General features: G+C 31.3%; 1 protein-coding gene across 1 annotated transcript; it reads right to left on the reverse strand.

Moving 5' to 3' along the window:
• Positions 1-17,878: 17,878 nt before the first annotated feature.
• On the reverse strand, positions 17,879-22,915 carry LOC139844025 (uncharacterized). Its single transcript, XM_071834228.1, has 12 exons — positions 22,379-22,915; positions 21,532-21,734; positions 20,806-21,003; positions 20,634-20,705; positions 20,452-20,547; positions 20,257-20,336; positions 20,034-20,109; positions 19,736-19,946; positions 19,439-19,635; positions 19,263-19,362; positions 19,096-19,185; positions 17,879-18,721 (listed from the first exon to the last, which is right to left on the reverse strand). Exons 1-12 carry the CDS (start codon positions 22,902-22,904, stop codon positions 18,000-18,002), a joined length of 2,571 nt encoding a protein of 856 aa, XP_071690329.1. The 5' UTR covers positions 22,905-22,915; the 3' UTR covers positions 17,879-17,999.
• Between the last annotated feature and the right edge of the window lie 439 nt (positions 22,916-23,354).

Here is a 23,354-nt window from a genome sequence, read left to right on the forward strand (position 1 = left end):
AAGGGAATTAGGATCCTCTTTAAATGTGATCGTCCATTTTAATTTTTCTTTCGAAGATTTTCTTATAAATTCACCTCCTTCGTTTCCTTACAACTAACACCTTCTGTTGATGCATTTTATGCAAGTCCCTAGACATCTACCCACGTCCATTGCAGGTACAACAGTTTACAGGCCACCATGATCGCTCGTTATTATCCTATCCGTGTTTGTATGTGGTTACGGGAACTGCAGGAACGAGAGTTAGATGTTTGACTATGTTAGACTTAGTCAGACGTACGAGTGAAACCTCACTAGTACGGCTGACAAGCTCATACGCACGGTTGATGCTGAGCTAAGTCACAATTACAACCTAAATAAGAAGACATGAGTGAGTGATCACCCGTACGGCTGATGAAGCCAACTCGTACGTGTGATGAATGAATCGTATGGGTGAGTCAACAGTAGGGGTATATAAAGTCTTATGTTCTTCATTTTAGGTTAAGCCTCTCATTTGTTACACACACTCAGATCTAGTGAGCTCCTCCGATTCTCTCTCAACCCAAATCACCCAGGTGGTGAATAATAGCTCTAGGTGTTGATCTAATCACACTTGATTTAGTTATGGTATGACTAAATTAATCCCAAAAAGCTTAACCTATTTACTAGAGGGTTTGATTCACGTATTTCGTCATTGTGTGAGTTAAATCTGTTGATTTCTAAGTTCCTAGTCACGTTTCATCACCTTCTATTCTTTCCCCCTCAACTCATATTTTAAAGTGTTCATCAATATGCTCAATCCAGTTCTGATTCTCGATATACTTATAACTTTCATATCGGTCATTCTTCTTTTTCATCTACCGCCGGAAGAATCTATTTACTTCTACTATACTCTTGGGTTTATAGTGTTTCTAGTTCTCCCGTGTCTTTATATTGCTATATGCATCGATATATATGGTTTATAATTTTTGTTTTGTCATTGGGCTTTATATCTTCCCTTATATTTCAAAGTCTCTGTTTCTATCTTCTATAATCATTGTCATCCACAGTTAATGCTCTCTTTTATTTGCTGCAATTTATACCCCAATTTCTATTTCGGAGTTTTGTCCTTTCGTTTCTTCTACTTGCGATTAAGCACCGCTTGTAATGGTCCAGAATTCACAGATATGAATTTCGGAATGAACATTGTTAATGTTCTAGGAAGGAAATTGTGATGGCACGATCTTGACTTGTCAAATTACTAGAATACCTTGGAAAAGGCCGAATCATCAAGAAATATTTTCTTGATATTTTAGAGGTTAAATAGAATACAAGAGTCGTATAACATGGCACATGATGATGTTATGATCTGTGAATCATCACGTTCCATTTAGAAACTCAGCATGACTTACTGTAATATAATCACATTGATCAAGTGTCATTATATTATACTAATTCATGCTTCAGTTTCCAACACTACTTCAAAATATTCCTATTTTAAACTTGAATGTTTCAGAATTTAGAAACTAAAAATAGTTTCTTTTATGATGTAATACAGATAGAGCGAAGAGGTAAATGATTTCAAATAAGAAAAATTAAGAAAATATCTTCAGAAATATGGAGGATATTTATAATGAAAGATATGATGATATTTTAGAATTTCTAATATCAGAGGATGATGAAGAATATTGTCCGCAGGGGTTTAGAGTCAGGAGCAAGGTATTCATTAATGACTTCAGTAGGTACTGAATCATTTGGATCCTTTGAAGTCAGGTTCAGTCTTTATAATTTGTCCACAGCCTCCTTCCTACTTTGCTCAATCCGTTTTCCAGTTCCAAAACTTCTCTTTTTCTGCGCTTTGCCAGTACACTTCATCATTATCATCCAGCTTTTACCATTTAAAGGCGTTTATAGTTTTTGCTGCTTCATCAGCATTTTTTTTTTTTCGGAGAACCAATTCGTAGTTCGGAGTGTTTTTCAGAAACTTCACATTCAAATTAAGTCCAGAAGATAGACGTTATATATACACATAAAACTGTTGGCGTAGACATGCTGCGAGATTTCAAAATACTGATTGCTAATTCCCAATGATTCGTATGGAAATTCTCGTTACAAGAGGCAGATGAGTAAATGATGAGGTTTCGATAAATATAAAGATTCTTCGGAATGCCCAAGATCAGTGAAGTTGTTGGTAAGTTTATTGCTAATGTGTTGGAATATGAAAGATTCTCTGGTAACAAAAGGGTAATCACATAAATCAAAATTATGATAAGGCTACTCCGAATGAAAAATTGAAGTTGTCTTGCTGGAGCTGTGATATAATTTGCTACTTTGCAAAGGAATTGCAAGGTTATTTTTGCTAATAAATGCCAAAAGATCTGACACAGATATGTGTTGAATTATGACTTTGGTTTCGAGAGCTTTTTAAGTACATAACTGTGGGTAATATGTGGTTGGATCATCATCTCGATTGCTCATTATTTGAAGTGTCTTCAGAGATTTTCGAAGGGTTTGAACACAGATTGTAATTGTTTGTATACATTTGATGTTCTAACACACTTTTGAAGTCAAAGTATAGCTTTGAAAGATGTAGGAATCTAAAAGTGATGGTACCGGTTATATCTCGAATTGAATTCTGAGATTTTAAAATCAGAATATGTAATTGGGTTTGAATGAGTATGGTTGTTTTGATTTCTATGAAAGAATGTATATTATTGTGAAAGTAGGAAGTACAATTGATAATTTGCTTAATCTGATTCGAAGAATGTAACATATTAATTGTGAATTTATATATATCTCTCGGGTATTACCTACCCGTTAAAATTTTTTCACAATTAATATTTTGTACATAAAAATTTTATTACAGTCTTTATGAAAATATATATGTATATATTCTCCTCAGATGTAACATAGATTTTAATGAGTTAATACTAAATTAAACTCATTCGATTTACTGTTGAAACTAGAATTGAATAATTCCTTGAAGGCTTTAGAGGTTACATAAGTATTTCTTCAATAATATTGAAATTATGAATCAATACTTCGTTATTTGTTGAGATGTGATGTTGGTTTTCGTTAAATTCTTGTGAACTTCGCAAAGTACGAATGATGTTATCTGAAAAGTTTCGGTTACATCAATGATGAAGTGTAAAATCAAATATATACTTGATTTATTAGGAATTGGAATTTGTTGAATTGAGACAGAGATTGTAGTTAACGATGGTTAAGTCACGGGCGAGGGACGTACATTGCATATTTGTAATATGAATTAATCGAGTAGTTAAGATTCACACACAATAGCTTAGCACGGAAAGATTTATTTTTTATTTCAAAATATATATATATAAAATATATATATAATTTCTTCAGAGGGAATGAGTTAATTCTTCATAACTTGTTGATACAATATACACGTTATTGATTCGTAATGATGTCCACAGTGATTCTTGAACTAACGGAGTTTGTGATATTATAGGTGTTGTTGATTCTGATGTTGACTGTACTGACGATGCTGGTGACGTTGACGGTACTGTTGATGCTGTTGGTAAAACAAGTTTAACTTGTTAACACACACCATTTTTGTCAGGATTTCTACTCTTCCTTCTATCATTTTGGTTCGCTTAACTGATTTATGGTTAGGGCTAGATTAGATAATCTCTAAGACTTTAGAGATTATATAATCGTCGCAGAATGTTTCTCCAATGAAGTTATGAATTAATACTTCGTCAGTTATTGTTGTTGGTACTCCTTGGTATCTATGGTGCGTATGACGTTGATACTAGTGGGACAGATTGTGAAGTTGAGGTTTACAACGCGGTTGTGGTTTGAGGTGGTAATGGTACTGTTGGCGTTGATGATGGTGGTACTGGTTATGCTGCTGGTGCTGGTGTTTGTAATCTCTGCACCATATTTTTCAAAGCCACTACCCGAGCGCGAAGTTCGTTGACTTCTTCTATTATTCCAGGATGATTGTCGGTCGGAACGAGCGGATAAATAAAATCTAGAATTTGATGTAGTATATAATCGTGACGAGATACCCTGGAAATGAGAGAGAAAATGGTGTCTCGAACAGGTTCGCCGGTAAGTGCTTCAGGTTCTTCGCCAAGAGGGCAATGTGGTGGATGGAAAGGATCGCCTTCTTCTTGTTTCCAATGATTGAAGAGGCTACGAACCTATCCCCAATTCATCCAGAATAGGTGATGACTGATTGGTTGATCCATTCCGGTCACACTGCTTTCGGAGCTTGAGTAAGATTCCATTTTGGAATCCGAGTGACTTGAACTGATGACAAATTCCATTTCGTACGATTGGATAAAGGATTTTTGGTATAAAATAATTTTTCGGCTATCGGGTGGTATTCTATTTACATAGGATATCTATATATAGAGATCAAAAGATTTCGTAGATTACGGAGGAATTTGCGGGATATGTCAGGCAAAGTTTAAAGTAACAGATACGATAAGATATGATTTAGCAGATACGCTAAGATATGAATTTTGTCTATACACTACTCATGCAATTAATGTAGCAAGACGTGTCTAGACTAATAATGATAAGCAGGTAATTTCCTATGGATGATAAGCAGATGATTTCCGACTAGAAATGATAAGCAAAACTTTTGACATGCAGACACGGTCGAAGTCCAGACTCACTAATGCATCCTAACGACTTATCAGTTAGACACACTAATGCAGACCTGGTTCGCTAAGACCACCGCTCTGATACCAACTGAAAGAACCCATTCATATACATTATAAACGATTCACAATAGTTGATTACATTGCGAGGTATTTGACCTCTATATGATACATTTTACAAACATTGCATTCGTTTTTAAAAGACAATCTTTCTTTACATCAAAAATTGACAGGCATGCATACCAGTTCATAATATCCACTATCCAACTATAAATTGATTTAATAATAATCTTTGATGAACTCAATGACTCGAATGCAACGTTCTTCGAAATATGCTATGAAAGACTCCAAGTAATATCTTTAAAATGAGCAAATGCACAGCGGAATATTTCTTTAACACCTGAGAATAAACATGCTTTAAAGTGTCAACCAAAAGGTTAGTGAGTTCATTAGTTTATCATAATCATTTATTTCCATCATTTTAATAGACCACAAGAATTTCATTTCCAGTTCTCATAAATATACGTCCCATGCATAGAGACAAAAATAATCATTCATATGGTGAACACCTGATAACCGACATTAACTAGATACATATAAGAATATCCCCTATCATTTCGGGATCCTCCTTCGGACATGATATAAATTTTGAAGTACTAAAGCATCCGGTACTTTGGATGGGGTTTGTTAGGCCCAATAGATCTATCTTTAGGATTCGCGTCAATTAGGGTGTCTGTTCCCTAATTCTTAGATTACCAGACTTTAATAAAAAGGGGCATATTCGATTTCGATAATTCAACCATAGAATGTAGTTTCAATTACTTGTGTCTATTTTGTCAAACATTTATAAAAGCGCATGTATTCTCAGTCCCAAAAATATAAAGGGTAAAAAGACAAATGAAACTCACCATACTGTATTTCGTAGAAAAAATACATATAACGTCATTGAACAAGTGCAAGGTTGGCCTCGGATTCACGAACCTAAATTAATTATATATATTTATGTGTTGGTCAATATTTGTCTAACAAATTAGGTCAAGTCATAGTGTACCACAATCCTAATGCTCGAGACTAATATGCAAAAGTCAACAAAAGTTAATTTGACTCAAAATAATTTCCAAAAATCTATACATGATTAATATATAGTTTAAATATCGTCGTTTTATATTTTTAAATATTTTTAAAAGATTTATTAGAGTAAATAATATAATTTATTTATTAATAAATAAAATTTTATATTAAATTTATATAATAAAATATACTTTTATATATATTAAGTAATAAAATTTATAGGCCAGGTTCATTTAATATCATAAAGATAATATGATAGGTATTATTAAAGTAAGTTATTACACGTAGTAAAATTTGTTTGTATCACATATTTATTTGATAAAATAATATCTATAATGATAGTAAGTAAAAGTTGTATTATTTTGTAATAATAATTATTATTATAAAAATATCAATATTTATAATTACTAAGATGACATTATGATAAAACGATAATTCTAATTATGATAACTTTAATATTTACGATAATTTTTAATATTATCTTTAAAATAATAATTTTATTTAAAATAATAATAATAATAATATTTTATAGTAACAATGACATTTCTATTAAAATAATAATTTTTGTTAAAATGATAGTTTTAATACTAACGATACTTTTAATAATAATAGTAATGATAAAAATAATAAGAAAGATAATTTTATCTAAATCAATATCTTATAATATTTTAATTTCATCATGATACTCTTACTCATTATTTCCTAATCGTTTCGTTTAATAGCTTTTAATCGTCTTTTATATCGTGTTCATAATAATGATAATAATAGTAATCAAAATAATTAGGTGTTACAAATATTTGTTTTAATTACACTAATATTAATAATGATAGTTACTATAACATTATTAACGATAATACTAATAATTATAATTATCTTAATGATAATATAGTAATAATAATAATAACAATAACAATAACCATTTTTAAATAATGATATATATATATTAATAATGATAATAATAATAATAATACTAATAATAATAATAATAATAATTGGATAATAATAATAATACTAATTATAACTTTAACGATAATAACGATAGTAATAATAAAAAAAATAACAATTTTTAATGATAAATCCCTTTTATTGATAAAGATAATAATAATGATAATAATAAGATAAAACTAGAACGACGATAATAATAATCATTTTTAATAAAAATATCGAAAATTCAATTGATTATAACTTCTAATCCGTTCATTGAAACCATTCGATATCTAAAGGAAAAGTTCTTAATTTTTCACTAGCTTTCCAAGGACATGCATATCTTATACCTTATCTCAACCGCAAGTGTAACTAATTCAAGATTCAACCTAACCTGTCTAAGGGCAATATCAAAAGTACAAGCATGCATAATCCTAAATACTCGAGCATTAGTCAGGGATACACTATTAGTATGTAAAAGTTAAATTATGAGTACTCACGTATCAATATTGAGATTCAATATTGCAGGAAAGGTACGTAGACGCAACGGAAATGATAAACACTATATTGACCTCACGAGCATACCTATGAACCATACTCAATCACCTCCATAGCTATAACCCATAATTTCCTTAATCCTATCCTACTCGAAAAACAATTTCGAAATCACTCGGACAGCACTCCGTCGTAATATTTTATGTATACTAATAATATCTTGAAATAATACGGAGTAAATATATATATGTAAATCGATTGAGAGAGTTTAGAGAAAAATATTTTCAAGTTTCTATGAAATAATGAAACCTAATGAATTCTATTTATAATAGATTTTTGAATTATTAAAGTGAATTATTAAAGTATGAATTATTAAAGTGAATTATTAAAGTATGAATTATTAAAGTGAATTATTAAAGTATGAATTATTAAAGTGAATTATTAAAGTATGAATTATTAAAGTGAATTATTAAAGTTAAAGTAAAGTAGAGGTAAAGTTTAAGTATAGTAAAAGTATAAAACTATGTACGTATAATACGCGTATAAATATATATAATATTAATTTAAATCATTTAATAAAATAAAATATAAATATCGTTATCTTTATCATACTAGTTAAGTAATGAGTTGTCAAAAGTGGTTCTAGATATTTATAAAAGTTATATACATTTTAATAATAAAGTTCTTTTTAAACTGAAAACGTTTTTGTACGTTTGAAACTAAATAGATCAATCGAGTCTTTATGAGATTCAATCTTCCACTATCCTTTGTCTAGTTCTCAATGATTGATAATTTGTTCTTATTTATAAATCACTTTACCATTTTCCGAATATTGTTAAAATGGAAAGATTTCTCAAATCAACGTGGGCCTTTCAACAGAGACTTGTAATCATAATTCAATATATCTGATAATTCAATCATTTGATCTTATCTTCTAATTCCATTGATAAACATTTTGAAACAGATACAATCATATAAAGTATTTAATCTAATATTTTGTTTACGTTTCAAGTTATAATATATATACACATATACATATATAATCATATTCGTTTAATGGTTCGTGAATCGTTGGAACTTGGTCGAGGTTGAATGAATGTATGAACATAGTTTAAAATTCTTGAAATTTAACTTAACAAATATTGCTTATCGTGTCGGAAATATATAAAGATTAAAGTTTAAATTTGGTTGGAAATTTCCGGGTTGTCACAAACTATGCACGAGAATATAATATAATATTTAATTAATTCTAAAGATTAAATATATTATATATTAAATAAATATAAATATGCATAATATTAGTGTCGGCAATCGAATATGGAATGAAAAAGAAGCTCATGTGATCGCATGGCTTCTTCCATTGCCTCTCATGCGATCGCATGAGGTGGTAGGTGGGATTACATCTCTTTAAATTGATCGATTTCAGTTTCATTTGATTCAGTACTCATCTATCTATCTCTCGACTACTTTTAATACATATATAAATATTATTATTATTATTATTATTATTATTATTATTATTATTATTATTATTAAGATTAATATTATTATTATTAATCTTATTATTAGTGGTATTATTATTATTATTATACATAAAATACTATGACGAAGTCATGAATGAGTTATTTTCAACACTGTTATTCGAGCGGGATAAGGCTAATGAATTTATGGGTTATAGCTATGGAGGTTATGTGTATGGTTCGAGGGTATGCTCGTGAGGTCAACCTAGTGTTTATCATATTCATTGCGTCTACCTACTTTCCTGCAATATTGAATCACAATATTGATACGTGAGCATTCATATCCTATCTTTTATTTATTAATAGTGTATCCCTGACTAGTGCTCGAGTATATAGGATTATGCATGCTTGTACATTTAATATTGTCGTTAGATAGTTTATGATGAATCATGAATTTAATACATATGCTAATGGGATAAGGTATATGATATGCATGTCATTGGAAAGATGGCGAAAAATTAATAACTTTTCATTTAGAAAGCTTATGGTTTCGATGAACGGATTAAAAGATATCGTCAACTGAATTATCACTAATTTTAGTATTATTATTGAAAATGATTATTATTAAAACTATCGTCGTTATTATCGTCGTTATTATTACTACTCAATAACTATTATTATTATTATTATAATTATTATTATTATTATTATTATTATTATTATTATCATTATCATTATTAATATAAGTATTATCATTAAAAATTATTATTGTTATTATTATTACTATCGTTATTATTATTAAGGTTATTATTAATATTATCATTATTATTATTATTATTATTATTATTATTATTATTATTATTATTATTATTATTATTATTATTATTATTATTATTATTATTATTATTATTATAACTATTAGTAGTATCATTAATATTATTATAATATTTATTATTAATAGTATCATTATCATTAAAACTAATATTAGTATTATCTAATTATTATGATTATTACTATTATTATGAATACGATATAAAAGAGGACTAAAAGCTATTAAACAAATCGATTAGGAAATAATGAGTATAAGTATCATGATGAAATTTAAAATATTGTAAGATATTGATTTAAGAGAAAAATATCGTTTTCATTATTTATTAGTATCACTTATATTAAAACTATCACTTTACTAAAATTATCATTTTTAATAGAAATATCATTGTTATTATAAAATAGCATTATTATTATCATTTTAGTATTATTATTATTATAAATTATCATTTGAATAGAATTATCATTTTTTTTATATAAAATATTATTATTACAGCTAATATTAAAAAGTATCGTTATCGTGATAAGAATTATCATTTTATTTTAATCATCAATATTGTTATTATTATTAGTAGAATAATAATTATTATTATTACAAAATAATACAACTTTTATTTATTATTATTATCAATATTATTTTATCAAATAAATATGTGACACAAAGATATGTTTACCACACGTAATATAATTATATTAATAATACATACCACTATATTTTTATTATATTAAGTGAACTCTATAAATTTTATTACTTAAGATATATAACAGTATATTTTTTTTATCATATATAAATTTTAATATGAATTTTTATTAACAAATGACTCTTATTATTTACTCTAATAAAATCTGATAAATATATTTAAATAGATAAGACGACTATCTTTAAGTTATATAATAAACATAAATAGATTTTGGAAGTCAATCTTGGATTAGATGACTTTTGTTAACTTTTGCATGATGATCTCGAGCATTAGGATTGTGATACACTCTGACCTGACCTAAATTGTTAGACAGATATTGACCAACATATGAATATATATACTTAATATAGGTTCGTGAATCCGAGGCCAACCTTGCACTTATTCAATAACGTCATATGTATTTTTACTACGAAATACAGTATTCTGAGTTTCATTACTCCCTTTTTAAATGCTTTTGCAATATATATTTTTGAGACTGAGAATACATGCGCTGCTTTTATAAATGTTTTACGAAATAGACACAAGTAATCGAAATTACATTCTATGGTTGGATTATCGAAATCGAATATCGCCCTTCAAGTCTGGTAACCTAAGAATTAGGGAAATGGCCCTTAATTGACGCGAATCCTAAAGATAGATCTATTGAGCCTAACAACCCCCATTCATGTCTATGGATGGATTTAGTACTTCGAGATTATTATTATACAGATGTCGATGTCTGTGGGGATATTCTATGCATTAAGGTTAATGTCGGTTACCAGGTGTTCAATCCATATGAATGATTTTTTTTATGCAGATGGCTATATGCATGCATGATATTTATGAGAAATGAAAATATGAAATCTTGTGGTCTATTAAAATTATGGAAATGATTGATTACGATAAACTAATGAACTCACCGACCTTTTGGTTGACACTTTTAAGCATGTTTATTCTCAGGATTGAAAGAAATCTTCCGCTGTAAATTTGCTCACTTTAAAGATTACTTGGAGTCATTCATGGCATATTTCAAAAGACGTTGCATTCAAGTCGTTGAGTTCAATAAAGATTATTATTAAGTAAATGGAAAATTAGGTCATTTATAGTTGAATATTATGAAATGGTATGCATGCCTGTCAACTTTCGATGAAATGAAAGTTTGTCCTTTAAAAACGAATGCAATGTTTGTAAAATGTATCATATAGAGGTCAAATACCTCGCAATGTAACCATATGTTATTGTACTCGTCCTTATGGATTAGGACGGGTCATCTCATAGTGGACTACCAAGTGTTGCTTTAGAAGACTTTGTTTTAGATTAGACTTGGGATTGGGTAGTGCAATCCCAATCGCCATGCTAGGTCTTTTGTTATAATAAATGAAATGGGTCGAAATTGTCACGTCCTTGTATTTATGGGTCGTTGGAGTCCCGAGGGTCGTAATACTCTTCTAATGTTTAAAACCCGTTTGTTTGAAAATGGTTAAACTTAGTTTGGGCGAACGAAACTTGGTTTGATTGAAAATGGTTGGGCTTGGGTTAGTATTTGGGCTGACCCTGTTTCCAGCTATAGAGCGCGCTGCGCGGGAACATGTGTGCCGCGCAAATGCCCGGTTGCTGGTGGTCTGCCTTGTTGTCAATTTCTATTTTGAAATTATGTTATAAACCGCGCCGAGCAGACCCTTGCGCGCTGCGCATATGGGTCTGGTGGTGCATTGAACTGTTTGTTAAAATAAAGAGTGTGTTTTCTCGTAAAGAGTTTTGGGTCGTTACAACTATCGACTATAGTTGGGCCAGATTTAAGCATCGGTCTATTTGTTATTTCTGTTGACGTATCACAGTCGCTTACAAGTGGGCCTATTCTTGAGCCGGAAACTCCTGCGGGTACAGGAGGATTAGTTAGTTGTTATACAACTTCGGGTGTTTTAAAGCTTAAAGACAACATTAACGACTTGAATTACGGAGACACTTTTCAACACTTGTTTATGGTTCCTCAAGATGTAAGAGATGGAGGTTCATCAGCTATCGGGAGAGGAGGTATGTCCGTGGAGGTTTTCGCAGCTTTTGATGATATGATGACACGCTTGGCCGAGAAGGTTGCGTCGGGCGATGGTTCCACCAATGTAGTATCGTACAAGATAGAGAATCGGTCCATGAAGAATTCTTTGAAAGAGATGGTCAATTGTAAATTGAAAGGGCAGGTCCATAGGTTGATTGGTGTGTTTCGTCTTGTGTACTTTCGTTTGTTTTCATCCTTTTATTTTTGGGTAATTGTCGATTTTGATTGGTTAGTAGTTTGTTTCTTAGGTTTCGGGATGTTAGCGAGGCTCGTTATTAGATACTTTGCGTATAGATGTTGCTTTCTATGTATGATCTTCCCCGTTTCCCACGTATTTTTGTAATCCATATTGAGGGCGTTTTCCTTTGGAAAACAGTCTCGTTTCTATATGAGTATTGGTTATTTTCGCCAAATATATACAAGCCAGTTAAAATGGGCGTGCTCAAATACCAACAAACTCTTTTATTTTAATTTTCTAGTACGTAGTCAGCCATTAGTGAACTTATTACCCTTGAACTTATATGCTAGGTGACTCAGGGCCGGATATTGGGCGTGTAAGGTGTGCAACCACATATGGCCCAATGTCGTAAAGGGCTCAAAATATATAGTCCAACATTACATACCTAGGTCCATTTATATATAACTATTTGGTTTGATATTATGTTTTCTAAAATCTTTATTTTTTTGTGTAAAGAGAATTACCCCGATGAATTTTATTATGAATAATAAAAGAATGGAACAACTAAGCACAATGCTACAAGTGAGTCTTGCAGCCAAAACAAGAACCTATAAACAAAATGAAACCAAGCAAAACTACATGATTTCGACCCGCCCAAAACACCACACTTTAGGCTATCTTCCAAGCAATCTTTAATTCTCTGACTTGCCTTGACTCTTTAAATCGAACCAAAATCAGCTTCAACCGAACCGTAGAATATATATTCCAAAAAAGCCTTTCAATCGATCGTTGCTTTCCTTGAAACATCCATGTTATTGTTAAATAAAATACACTTGAAGCCAACACTATCTTGGCCACCATAATACGAGTATTATTTCAAGCAGCCCATGGAGAAATATACTCCGCAAATGATTTACATTCATTGCTATTACATGACAAATGCATAAGTTGCTTGGATTTCTCCAAAATTTTATCATGAGAAAGGACATTCGAAAAACATGCGGATATGAGAATCATGGCACTGTTGACAGAGTGAACACAACAACGCTTGACCATCCCTAATTTCTCATGACTTTAATCTATCTTGAGTCTTCACGTTTTCTCCCATTGCGAGGAATACTTTGTGAAAACTATACCACATTAAACCATGTAACTGCAGCTCCTCGTGGCCGAATGAAAGCATAAGCAACAGCAACAGAGTATTCCCGAAGCTAGCCATCTTCGCATTTTCCATAGAACTGCAGCATTTTGATCATGTAAATTAGGTGGGTGAACATGTAATTGTTGGTGATTTAGGGTTTTAAGAAAACAATTTTCTAATTAATTATTATCATGAACCATCATATAATATTAATAACAATTTAAGCGGAAGCGTATTAATTATATTAATAATAAATCACCAAAACGGATCCATATGATTTGAAAGAACCGGATTGAAGGAAGAGAAACTAACAATCAAAAGGATGATTGCCTCTAGGGTAGTCCACACTACATTTCGAACAACGTCAAACGGATGTGCTAGTCCCGTCAAGTAATAACAAATAATCACAAGGATTATTTATTAAATCGTATTGAAGAAAATTATAACTTTGTTTCGGTTTTCGTTCGTATCACCAGAGAAAACGTATGAGTTTTGTGGCCGGAAAAAACCAAATTTTCTTTGATGAGTTTAGTTGTCGACTAAAAAGCACAGAACACTATGTCTATCGAAAACTAAAAGTATTGTGAATTTATTTTTGTGCATTTCAACGAATGGAACCAAGACCCCTTTTTATATTATGTCAAAGTCGGTGTAAGTATGTATCCATAACGTCGGTTCATAATTTTAGTCACAATACAATTGTGATTTAGATTCCTTATTCAAACAAAGCTCAACGTGTTTTACAAGTCTAGTATATTTCCTTTACAATACCAACTGTAAATTGTAAATATTATATTTAATTGTAAACATTAATTAAATAACTCTTAATTAATTAATTAATTACTTTTATTTATTACTTGAATAATGTATCACTATATATTATTAATTGACGTCTAGGTGTATAAGTGTGTGATCCCGAAGGCTTAAATGAATTCAGCCATATAGTTATGTGTTGTAGCTTGCGCATAAATCTTACAGTAATAACGTAGGATATTTTTGATGCCAAGTAGCTGGCCATATCCACTTATTATTATTCACGATGTCACAAACACGACTATTAGCATTGAAACCTGCATTATTAATATTATCGAAGAAACAATGCTACTCAGGGGACCAATTGTGCTCCAAGTATCACTCAGGCTAACGCTGTTCGACCATCCCCAATTTTGTAAACTAGAAACTCACGAATCACATCTCGAGCATTTAGAAGTTTTCACCAACTCTAACTAACATCAGATCTAATCGGCACTTCCCAAATAGATCGAGGCGGGAGATGATACATATGCATCTATTTGACCCATAAAGATTCTTTACGGTCTACAATACGCCATAAGTGGGATGACATAAGGGCTACATTCCAACTTTTAGCCTTTTGAAACCCAAACCCCATTTCACCTAAGCCTTACCCTTCTTGAAGGCTCCTTGACACCAAAAGAAACCACGGTACAATTTCTGAATGTCTTTTATAATAGCAGCTTGAAGGATGAAGATAGAAGACCAATATAATTGCATAGAACAACCTAAATAATAAGTTGAACTCTTCTGTGAAGGAGCGAAACTTATTCTTTCCATTCTTTAATTTTGTTTTTAACCTTCTCAACAAGAACTTTACAATTACGATATAATAATCTCGACGAAACAAGAGGCAAACATAAGTATTTCACGGGAAGCATTCCCTCTTCAAACGGAAGAATGTGAAGAATCTGATGCTTCAATCCCATCGCAACACTGGAGAAAATTGTAGTTCTCTTTGGAAGTCTTGGAGTTAACCCCGGCGAACCTTTAAATTCATATAACGCATCACAAATAATATAGAATAGAGACAGATTCTACATTAGCATGTGCAAACAAAAAAAAAGATCATCTGCAAAGCACAAGTAACAATTTTCAGACGCTCACACTTGGGATGGTATCGAAAATTTTCCTCCTGAACCACCTTTCTCGACAACATCAAAGTCGGAACCTCCATAATTAAAGGTTAATAGCTATGGAGACATGGGATCACGCTGACGCAACCCTCGTTTTCCTCTAAAGTCATAGTATTTTTGACATTTTTTTAATAACTAAAATTTTAATTGATGATAGTACTTATGACGATTTTTTAGTATTACTAAACTTATTATTATATATGAGTAATATTCATTTGAGTCCATAAATTAAGTTGAGATTCAAGGGACCAATAAGAGCGCGACATGTGTCGCGAAAATCACATGTGATTGAAAAAAAAATTCAAAAATTTTTTTTTGAAAAAAAAATTTTAAAATTTTTTTTTGAAAAAAAAATTTTAAAATTTTTTTTCGAAATTTAAAAAAAAAAATTTTTTTTTTAAATTTTTTTATTTTTTTTACAATCACATGTTATTTACCTGCACAATCACATGTGATTGAATTGTACAATCACATGTGCTTGGATTTGTCATGCATAATCGCATGTGATTGACATGCATAATCACATATGATTTTTAAAAAAAAAAATTCGAAAAAAAAATTCGAAAACAAAAATTCGAAAAAAAAAATTTCAAAAAAAAAATTTTCGAATTTTTTTTTCCAATCACATGTGATTTTCGCGCCACATGTCGCGTTTCATTGGTTTCTTTGTTTTCAAGCAAATTTATGGATGCAAGTGATTACAACTCTATTATATATGGAAAAAAAATTATATAAGGTACTCTTTTGATTATGCTTTTATCATTATATATGAAGAAATAGTTAGTTATGTTTATTTGTCCTAATTTTCTCCTGTATAGTATTTCCTACGAACATAAAAAAAGATTTGCGGATTTCAGACGAAGGAAGGGATTGTCAAAAAAAATATGGTATTAACACTGGGTGTGGAAAACCAGCGGGTTGGGTTAAGGGTCAAAATATGGTATGTTTAGACGAAACTAGATGGAGTTTATAGCTGGAGTTGGAGCTTATTTTTGAAGCTGTAACTTTATTTTTTATAAGTGTTTGGTAAAGTAGGTGGAGCTGAACCTTATTTTTTTGTAAATGGACTAAAAAGGACATTAATAATAATAATATAAAATAATAATGGAGGGCTTTTAAAAAAAAAAATAATATTAAATAATATTAAATTGTAGAGATTAAAAAAGCTGCTTACAAGTAGCTTAAAAAATAAGCTTTTGAAAAAGTAGAGTTTATGATATGTGTTATTATCAAAAAGCCCTCCATTTTTTTTTTAAAGACAAGTTGTTGACATCGAATACTCTCATTTGCCACGCACGCACGCACTTTCGGGCAGAAAACCCGAACCGCATTACAGGATTCAGGACCCAGTTCCGACCGCCTGCCCCTCGGGATGGTATAAGGTTCGGATCCCTGTAATGCGGTTCGGGTTTCCTGCCCGAAAGCGCGTGCGTGCGTGGCAAATGAGAGTATTCGATGCCAACAACTTGTCTTTCAAAAAAAAAAAAAAAATGGAGGGCTTTTTGATAATAACACATATCATAAACTCTACTTTTTCAAGAGCTTATTTTTTAAGCTACTTGTAGGGAGCTTTTTTAAGCTCTACAATTTAATAATCTCTACTTTTTTTTAGAATATCAAACAAAGCTTAAAAATCATAAGCTCCTTAAAATCAAAGTTCTACTTTTTTAAGCTCTTATAAACTCTTATTTTGTGTAATCCAAACACTCATACAGTAAAACCTGTGTAATTTAATACTCGATAAATTAATAACCTCGATAAAATTAATAATTTGTCCGGTCCCAACTTGGGACCAGTACAAATTTGAACCCCAATCGATAAAATAATAAGATAATAATTTTTTTGAAATCTCAATGTAAATATATTGGTCCCAGTGAAACTATAAATTAATAATTACTAATTTTTTTTTTTGAAATCCCAATATACATTGAACTTGACAAGTTCATTAATATGTGAATGTACATACATGAGAATTTTGAAAGTCCTTGTTTATATTTTATTCAAATAGGTAAAGTGAACGGACATGATAATTTCGAATGATAATGCATTAATTTGAGACTTGCTCACAAATATAAGCTAATTTTTTAAATTGATAATTTATTAATTTATCGATATAATAATATCTCACTAAATTAATAAAATATTCTGGTCCCAACATTATTAATTTATAAAGATTTCACTGTACTTACTTTATGTATCTGTCCAAACGGGTTAGGGACCCGGTCACCAAATTTCCAACAAAAAAGTCCACACAATATGCTACTAGATAAATTCAAGTTTTCTATTTTTTTCCTTTTGTATTTTTTAATTGTAGTTTCTTCAAGTTCATATTGTAGCTCAGATTACATATTGCATTGGTTAATTAAACTTGTATTGAGCACTTCTAATACATAATTAGGAGATAAAAATTTAGATGTATTCAATAATTCTGATTATTATAAAAATAATATTGATAATAGAAACAAACACAATGTACAACATTAAATGTATAGCAATACATTATTATACATGTATATATTACCGAAGATCAATGACATAGTTAGACAAACAATAAAGGACCAAAATGTTAACATATATCAAATCCCTGTCCTGTTTTATAAAATAAATATTAGACGGCCATTTGTGTAAATTTTCGTTCCAACTTTTTTAAGAATGAACATTGAAGTAAACAGTATAATGTTCATCTCTTAAACTAAACAAAGGCTGAAGAAGATAATTATAATCCAAACCTTTTGCCACAAAGCTAATTGGATGGTAATGGCTGGTTCCTTCATTCAACTTAAAGCTAGTTGATGTAACGAACTCTGAATCCGATTTTTCGGAATCACAACTTAACTTGACTGTTCCATTAAGACTGTACACATAGCACCCTTTAAGATTTTCAGACTCTAATCGGACCATTCCATCGTTCCCATCAACTAATCGGAATAGCGCATTTTCTTGATCGGTTGAATAACCGATTCCTAAACTTTTTTCTTTCCCTTGGTGTACAATTAACATGCCAGGGAGATTAAATGGTTCTAACATGATGGTTTTACCAATAGCATCTTTATAATGTGATACAAGAGTTGATATTGATGAGTTTGGTGTTATGATTTTAAACGTTGAGAAAACGGAATATGCTGTTCCGGGGCCCGGATAGTTTATCATTGTTAGGGATGTGTAGGTGTGTGATAGAGCGAAAGTTGATTTATTGGTTTCTTGTGAAAGAGAGATTAACTGAGAATTGGAATTTGATGAAATTGGAGTGATCCAGCTGGATAAAGAATCAGAGTTTGGTTTTAGGTCAGCGTTAGCAGTGATCAAGCCGACGAGAAGATATGGGCCGAATAAAATTGCATGAAGAGATGCGTAATCAGACCGATCATCTGAAATATAAAGACTTTTTTAGTTAGAAAAAAACTGAAAAACAAAAAAAAAAAGTGTTAATAGCTGAATTCTGTAGTTTCAATTCTTGTTTTTATTGTAAACCTGGGTTTCCGACCCGCTTTGCGAGCCAACTAATCTCAGGGCGGCTACCTGCAGTGCGGCAGCCCAGAGTCATCGCGGCTGAACTCAACTAACTATTGTTGTCCAGATGCATGACTCCTTATGTATACTTTTTATTGAAAGGTAATACACCCATTAACGAATTAATCCACGAATATATACAATCCTATCACAGGACTTAAACTCTGAACCTCGTACGGTTGCAAAATTAATATGACTCGAACCTTATAAAAAGGAAGTAACTAAATAGTACCTTGAATGGCTTCCATTCTCAGTGTTATTGGCAAATCAAGAGTGATTATATCAGACGCGCTCCATTTTTTCGTCACTGATAGAAAGTTACCTACACCAGACAAATATTATAAATCTTCAAACCGAATTCTTAATTCAAATAAGCATGTTTAATTAATAGATTCATACCTGCAGATGTTAGAGGAACATCCTGACCATTAAGTGTTACTTTTGCGTTTGATGTTGTCCAAAATGGTATTCTAAAGTTCACAGTGGAAGACGATCCTTCCTGCATTTAACACATAGTCCATATTAGAAAAGAAAAAGAGACAATTATACCCTTTTCCGAATTATGATTCGTTTACCTTCTTTGAGGAAATTGTATTTGTTACTCGAAGGCGAGGGTCCCACGACACAACAGGCATTACTTTCTGATCAACTAATATCTGCCCTGCTTTCCAATTAAGCGAACTTGATATGTACTGTATGATGTATAGCCCAGGATTGTTGCCCGTTTCTTCAAAGTAAATTGAATCACCTAATTTTGAGAACGATTCGATCCCTAAAAAATTGATGGAAAATGGGAAAAAAAATTAACTGTCATGACAATCTCTGAAAAATTTTCTAAATGAGAAATTGTTAAAAAATTTATTTTTCGAAACCTGTCCCATAACAGCACCAAAACGAATCAAACTTTGTTCCCCATTTATGGTATCCTGTATCTTTCGACGTTCCAGGTCCTAATGGCAACATATATATCATGATTCCGGGTTCTTTCCCTCTTTGAATGCTTAGAACACCATTAGTCAAAGCTCGTTCATAATAATCTGCGTACGCCATTTCTTTTGTCCATCTAAACAAGTTTCGTGCGACCTATAAATAACATAATAAACATTATTCACAAAATTAGATGTGACCATGAAAACATTGGTATACACTTTTCTGTAAAATATAGTGCACCTTTAACATATTATAAGTGGTACATGATTCTTCATTTTCTGTCTGTAACGTAGTTGCTAGTCTTTTTGGTTCAGACCTGAGGTTACCAATTAACCATCATTTTCTTACACAAAATAAGCATGCTCATAAAACAGAATTTACTCACATTAATAAATTTATCTAAAATGATAAATAAGTTAAAAAAAAATTTGCATAAAAACTGTTTATCGTTTACTGTTCTTACCAAAATTCGCCAACTGATGTCCCTCCAGTAGCATACATGTGAGAAGAGTTCACAGTATCCATGAAGAACGTACCGATTTCCTGAAATACATATAAGTTATAGAATAGTCATCAATTTTGTTTAAGTTTTTTTTTTTAAAATTTAAAATTTTTTGGTTTATAAACTGTAAGGTGCCTCAACTGAGAGTATAAATACCTTGTATAGAGGCTCACTGGTGACTTCATACCGCATTTGTGATCCAACAACAATTGGAATATGCGTATTGGCATGAAAACCAGATAATTCATCAGCCTACAAGTATAATTTTATTTTATACATAATTAAAAAAAAATTGTATTTTATTATCGAAAGAAGAAGCACAGTTATGTATAAATTACCTTCAGAGCCAATGGTCCAAGAAAGCAGGGCTTGTCAAAAAGATGAGCCAACGATAAATGTTTAGCATCTCCCTAATAACATTAAACGGGTCAATATTTACTTAACGGAATATATAGGATTACTAGTCGAAATAATATATATATAAAATAGGCGAATAGATTAACAACATACTGTTATAGTGTATAGCCTATACATGACATCATTCATTCCACCGGTTTCTTCATTTAAAGATTGCCAGTGTCTTTCAATAGTGTACTTTTCGATCACATTTTGCACGCGTTTAGAAAAGTAATCTGCCATTTGAGTCACCATATTTAGAGCTTGATTGTTTCCTGCATAAACATATTGATCCACTAAACCTGCCATTATCTGCAAGTGACAAAAAATTATCAATCAAACTTGATAAAAGATCCAAATATCATAAGAAAAAAAAGAAGATGTGATATTTAGGCCTGAAAACAGATCTAAAACAGGCCCAAATGCCACTTGACAGTTATCTATTTCTTAATTAGGTCACGGTTTTAGGCCTAACTTTTTTTTTTTTTTTTTTTTTTTGAACAGCAGTACGAGATCATCCAGGGGGACTTAACCACCCTCGCGTTCATCTCCCACAGTTGAATAACCTGCCCCGAACTGCTGCCCAGGAGGAAACCCGGCCCAATCCGAGGACATGGGCGGTAAACCCCCCTCCCCCTGCCGTTGCAACGCGATGTGCGGAAGGCACCCTTGGGTGGAATTCAAGGGTAAAAGAGCAACCTTGTGTGCAATGTTACATCCAACGAGAATCGAACTCCTGACCTCTCGCTAAGAGAGGCAGGCCACTACCACATGAGCTACAACACAAGGTTGGTTTTAGGCCTAACTATTGTTTCTCTTGAAAAAATGGTAAATATTTACCTTGTGGATGGTATAATATGGAGCCCAAACAGGTTTAACGGCTTCAAAACGATCAAAAAACTCAGATGGGAAAGCAGAGAGGTACCCGCCGCTCAACTTTTCTTGACATTCACCGAGCGCAGATACTACTGCTGTCATCTTCTGTTTAAGAGTTGTGTTACCGGTACTCGCCCACATCTTAGCTGAAGCACTCAAGTAATGTCCTAACAGTTTTTGAAAAGAAAATAAATGTCAAATTCATGAAATATTCACAAAGGAAGCATCATTTAATCCAATTAAATTTTTATATTATGACTTTCATTTGAAGTTTGTGTACTACCATTAACATATACTCTTCATTGAATACACTACACTTTTATGGTTCTTTGTAGTACAAGATCAAAGATCTGTGCAGGGTATGCATGTGCGAATGAGTAGTTGATCTAACTGATTTGATCTTCCCCTCAATCAAAACTATTACTTTTCGATCCGGGTATGTACTATTATAATAAATTACTCAGAAAAAGAATCAGGATAGCATCACTTTCTTGTTTTATCTACCCAAAATTCCGATCAATATTTCGACCAAACTGCTAATGACATTCCCTATCATCAAGTTTCAAACTTTTTGATCTGGGCATGTAGTTTCATAAGTCAAGGCTTAAAAAATTCTTCATGAGATGCATTACAATGACATATTTCCATATTCAGTATTCTTTACATTAGAAAAAAGTTGTATTTTCAAGTATGCATAAGTAGAATCTGTCTTTCATATATAGGTTCATTCACAAAAGTATGTTAAAAAAATAACATTACACATATAGACAAAAAACACAAAACAAGATGAATTATGCGAAAATATACAAACCTACGAAGTGACCACGAAGTTCTTGATCCGGTGACTCCCAACCGCCATACGCAGTGCCTGGTGTCGCCAACCCAGCAGTTTTCCTAAAACTCCAAACCAAATTATCAACATCCAACAACAACAAATATTCCAAATTTGTTTGTTGAGCTTGACCATGAACCGAATCCGGATCTAATCTCACATCACCCAAAAAAACTTCACTCAAAAAATCTTTAGAAACTTGTGATTTAATCCCATGATTTTTTTTCATTTGTCTATACATCATCATCCAACCGAATTCATTTTCTTGTTTCAATACTTTTCTAGGAAATAAACTAGCCCAAGCAGAATCATCAGTTGGAGTTAAATGATTATGCAAATCATTCACTTCTTGTTTCCATGTCTTGTTTTTCGAATTCAAGAAATCGTATCGAAAAGTATGGGACGAAAGCTCAGTTGGAGTGTTTGTACATTCTTTACTAACAGCACAGTTACAAACCAAAAATAAAACCATAATCACACAAGGCAACATATTAAAAAAGAACATGGAAGTACACATTGTTGTTGATGAATTATGAGAAAATCATAACTAGTGAATTATCATATATATATATATATATGTAACACTACATGAAACACAATCATTAATCATTAATCAATAATGAATAAAACCAAAAGTTTGTGGAAGTATATGAAGTCTCGTGAAAGGCAATGATAAAAAAAATGAAAATTTGATATATGCTTCAACTAAAATGGAAACTTAATCAAAGAATTATCGAATTCGAAACCGGAATTTAGAGAGGTGAAAATGAAAGAAAATGGAATTGAGTGTGGTCCATTTTTATGATTGTGCTCAAAGAATTTGCATATACAGAATATAATGTAGTATAAGCAAAGATAAAGAAAAAAAAAAATCAATAATGATGATTGAGGATAAAATTACTGTACAATTTAAATAAAAAAAGGAAGAATTATGGATGAAGGTTGAAGGTTACAA

This window comes from Rutidosis leptorrhynchoides, chromosome 4 (genome assembly GCF_046630445.1).
Source record: "Rutidosis leptorrhynchoides isolate AG116_Rl617_1_P2 chromosome 4, CSIRO_AGI_Rlap_v1, whole genome shotgun sequence".
Taxonomy (NCBI): Eukaryota; Viridiplantae; Streptophyta; class Magnoliopsida; order Asterales; family Asteraceae; genus Rutidosis; species Rutidosis leptorrhynchoides.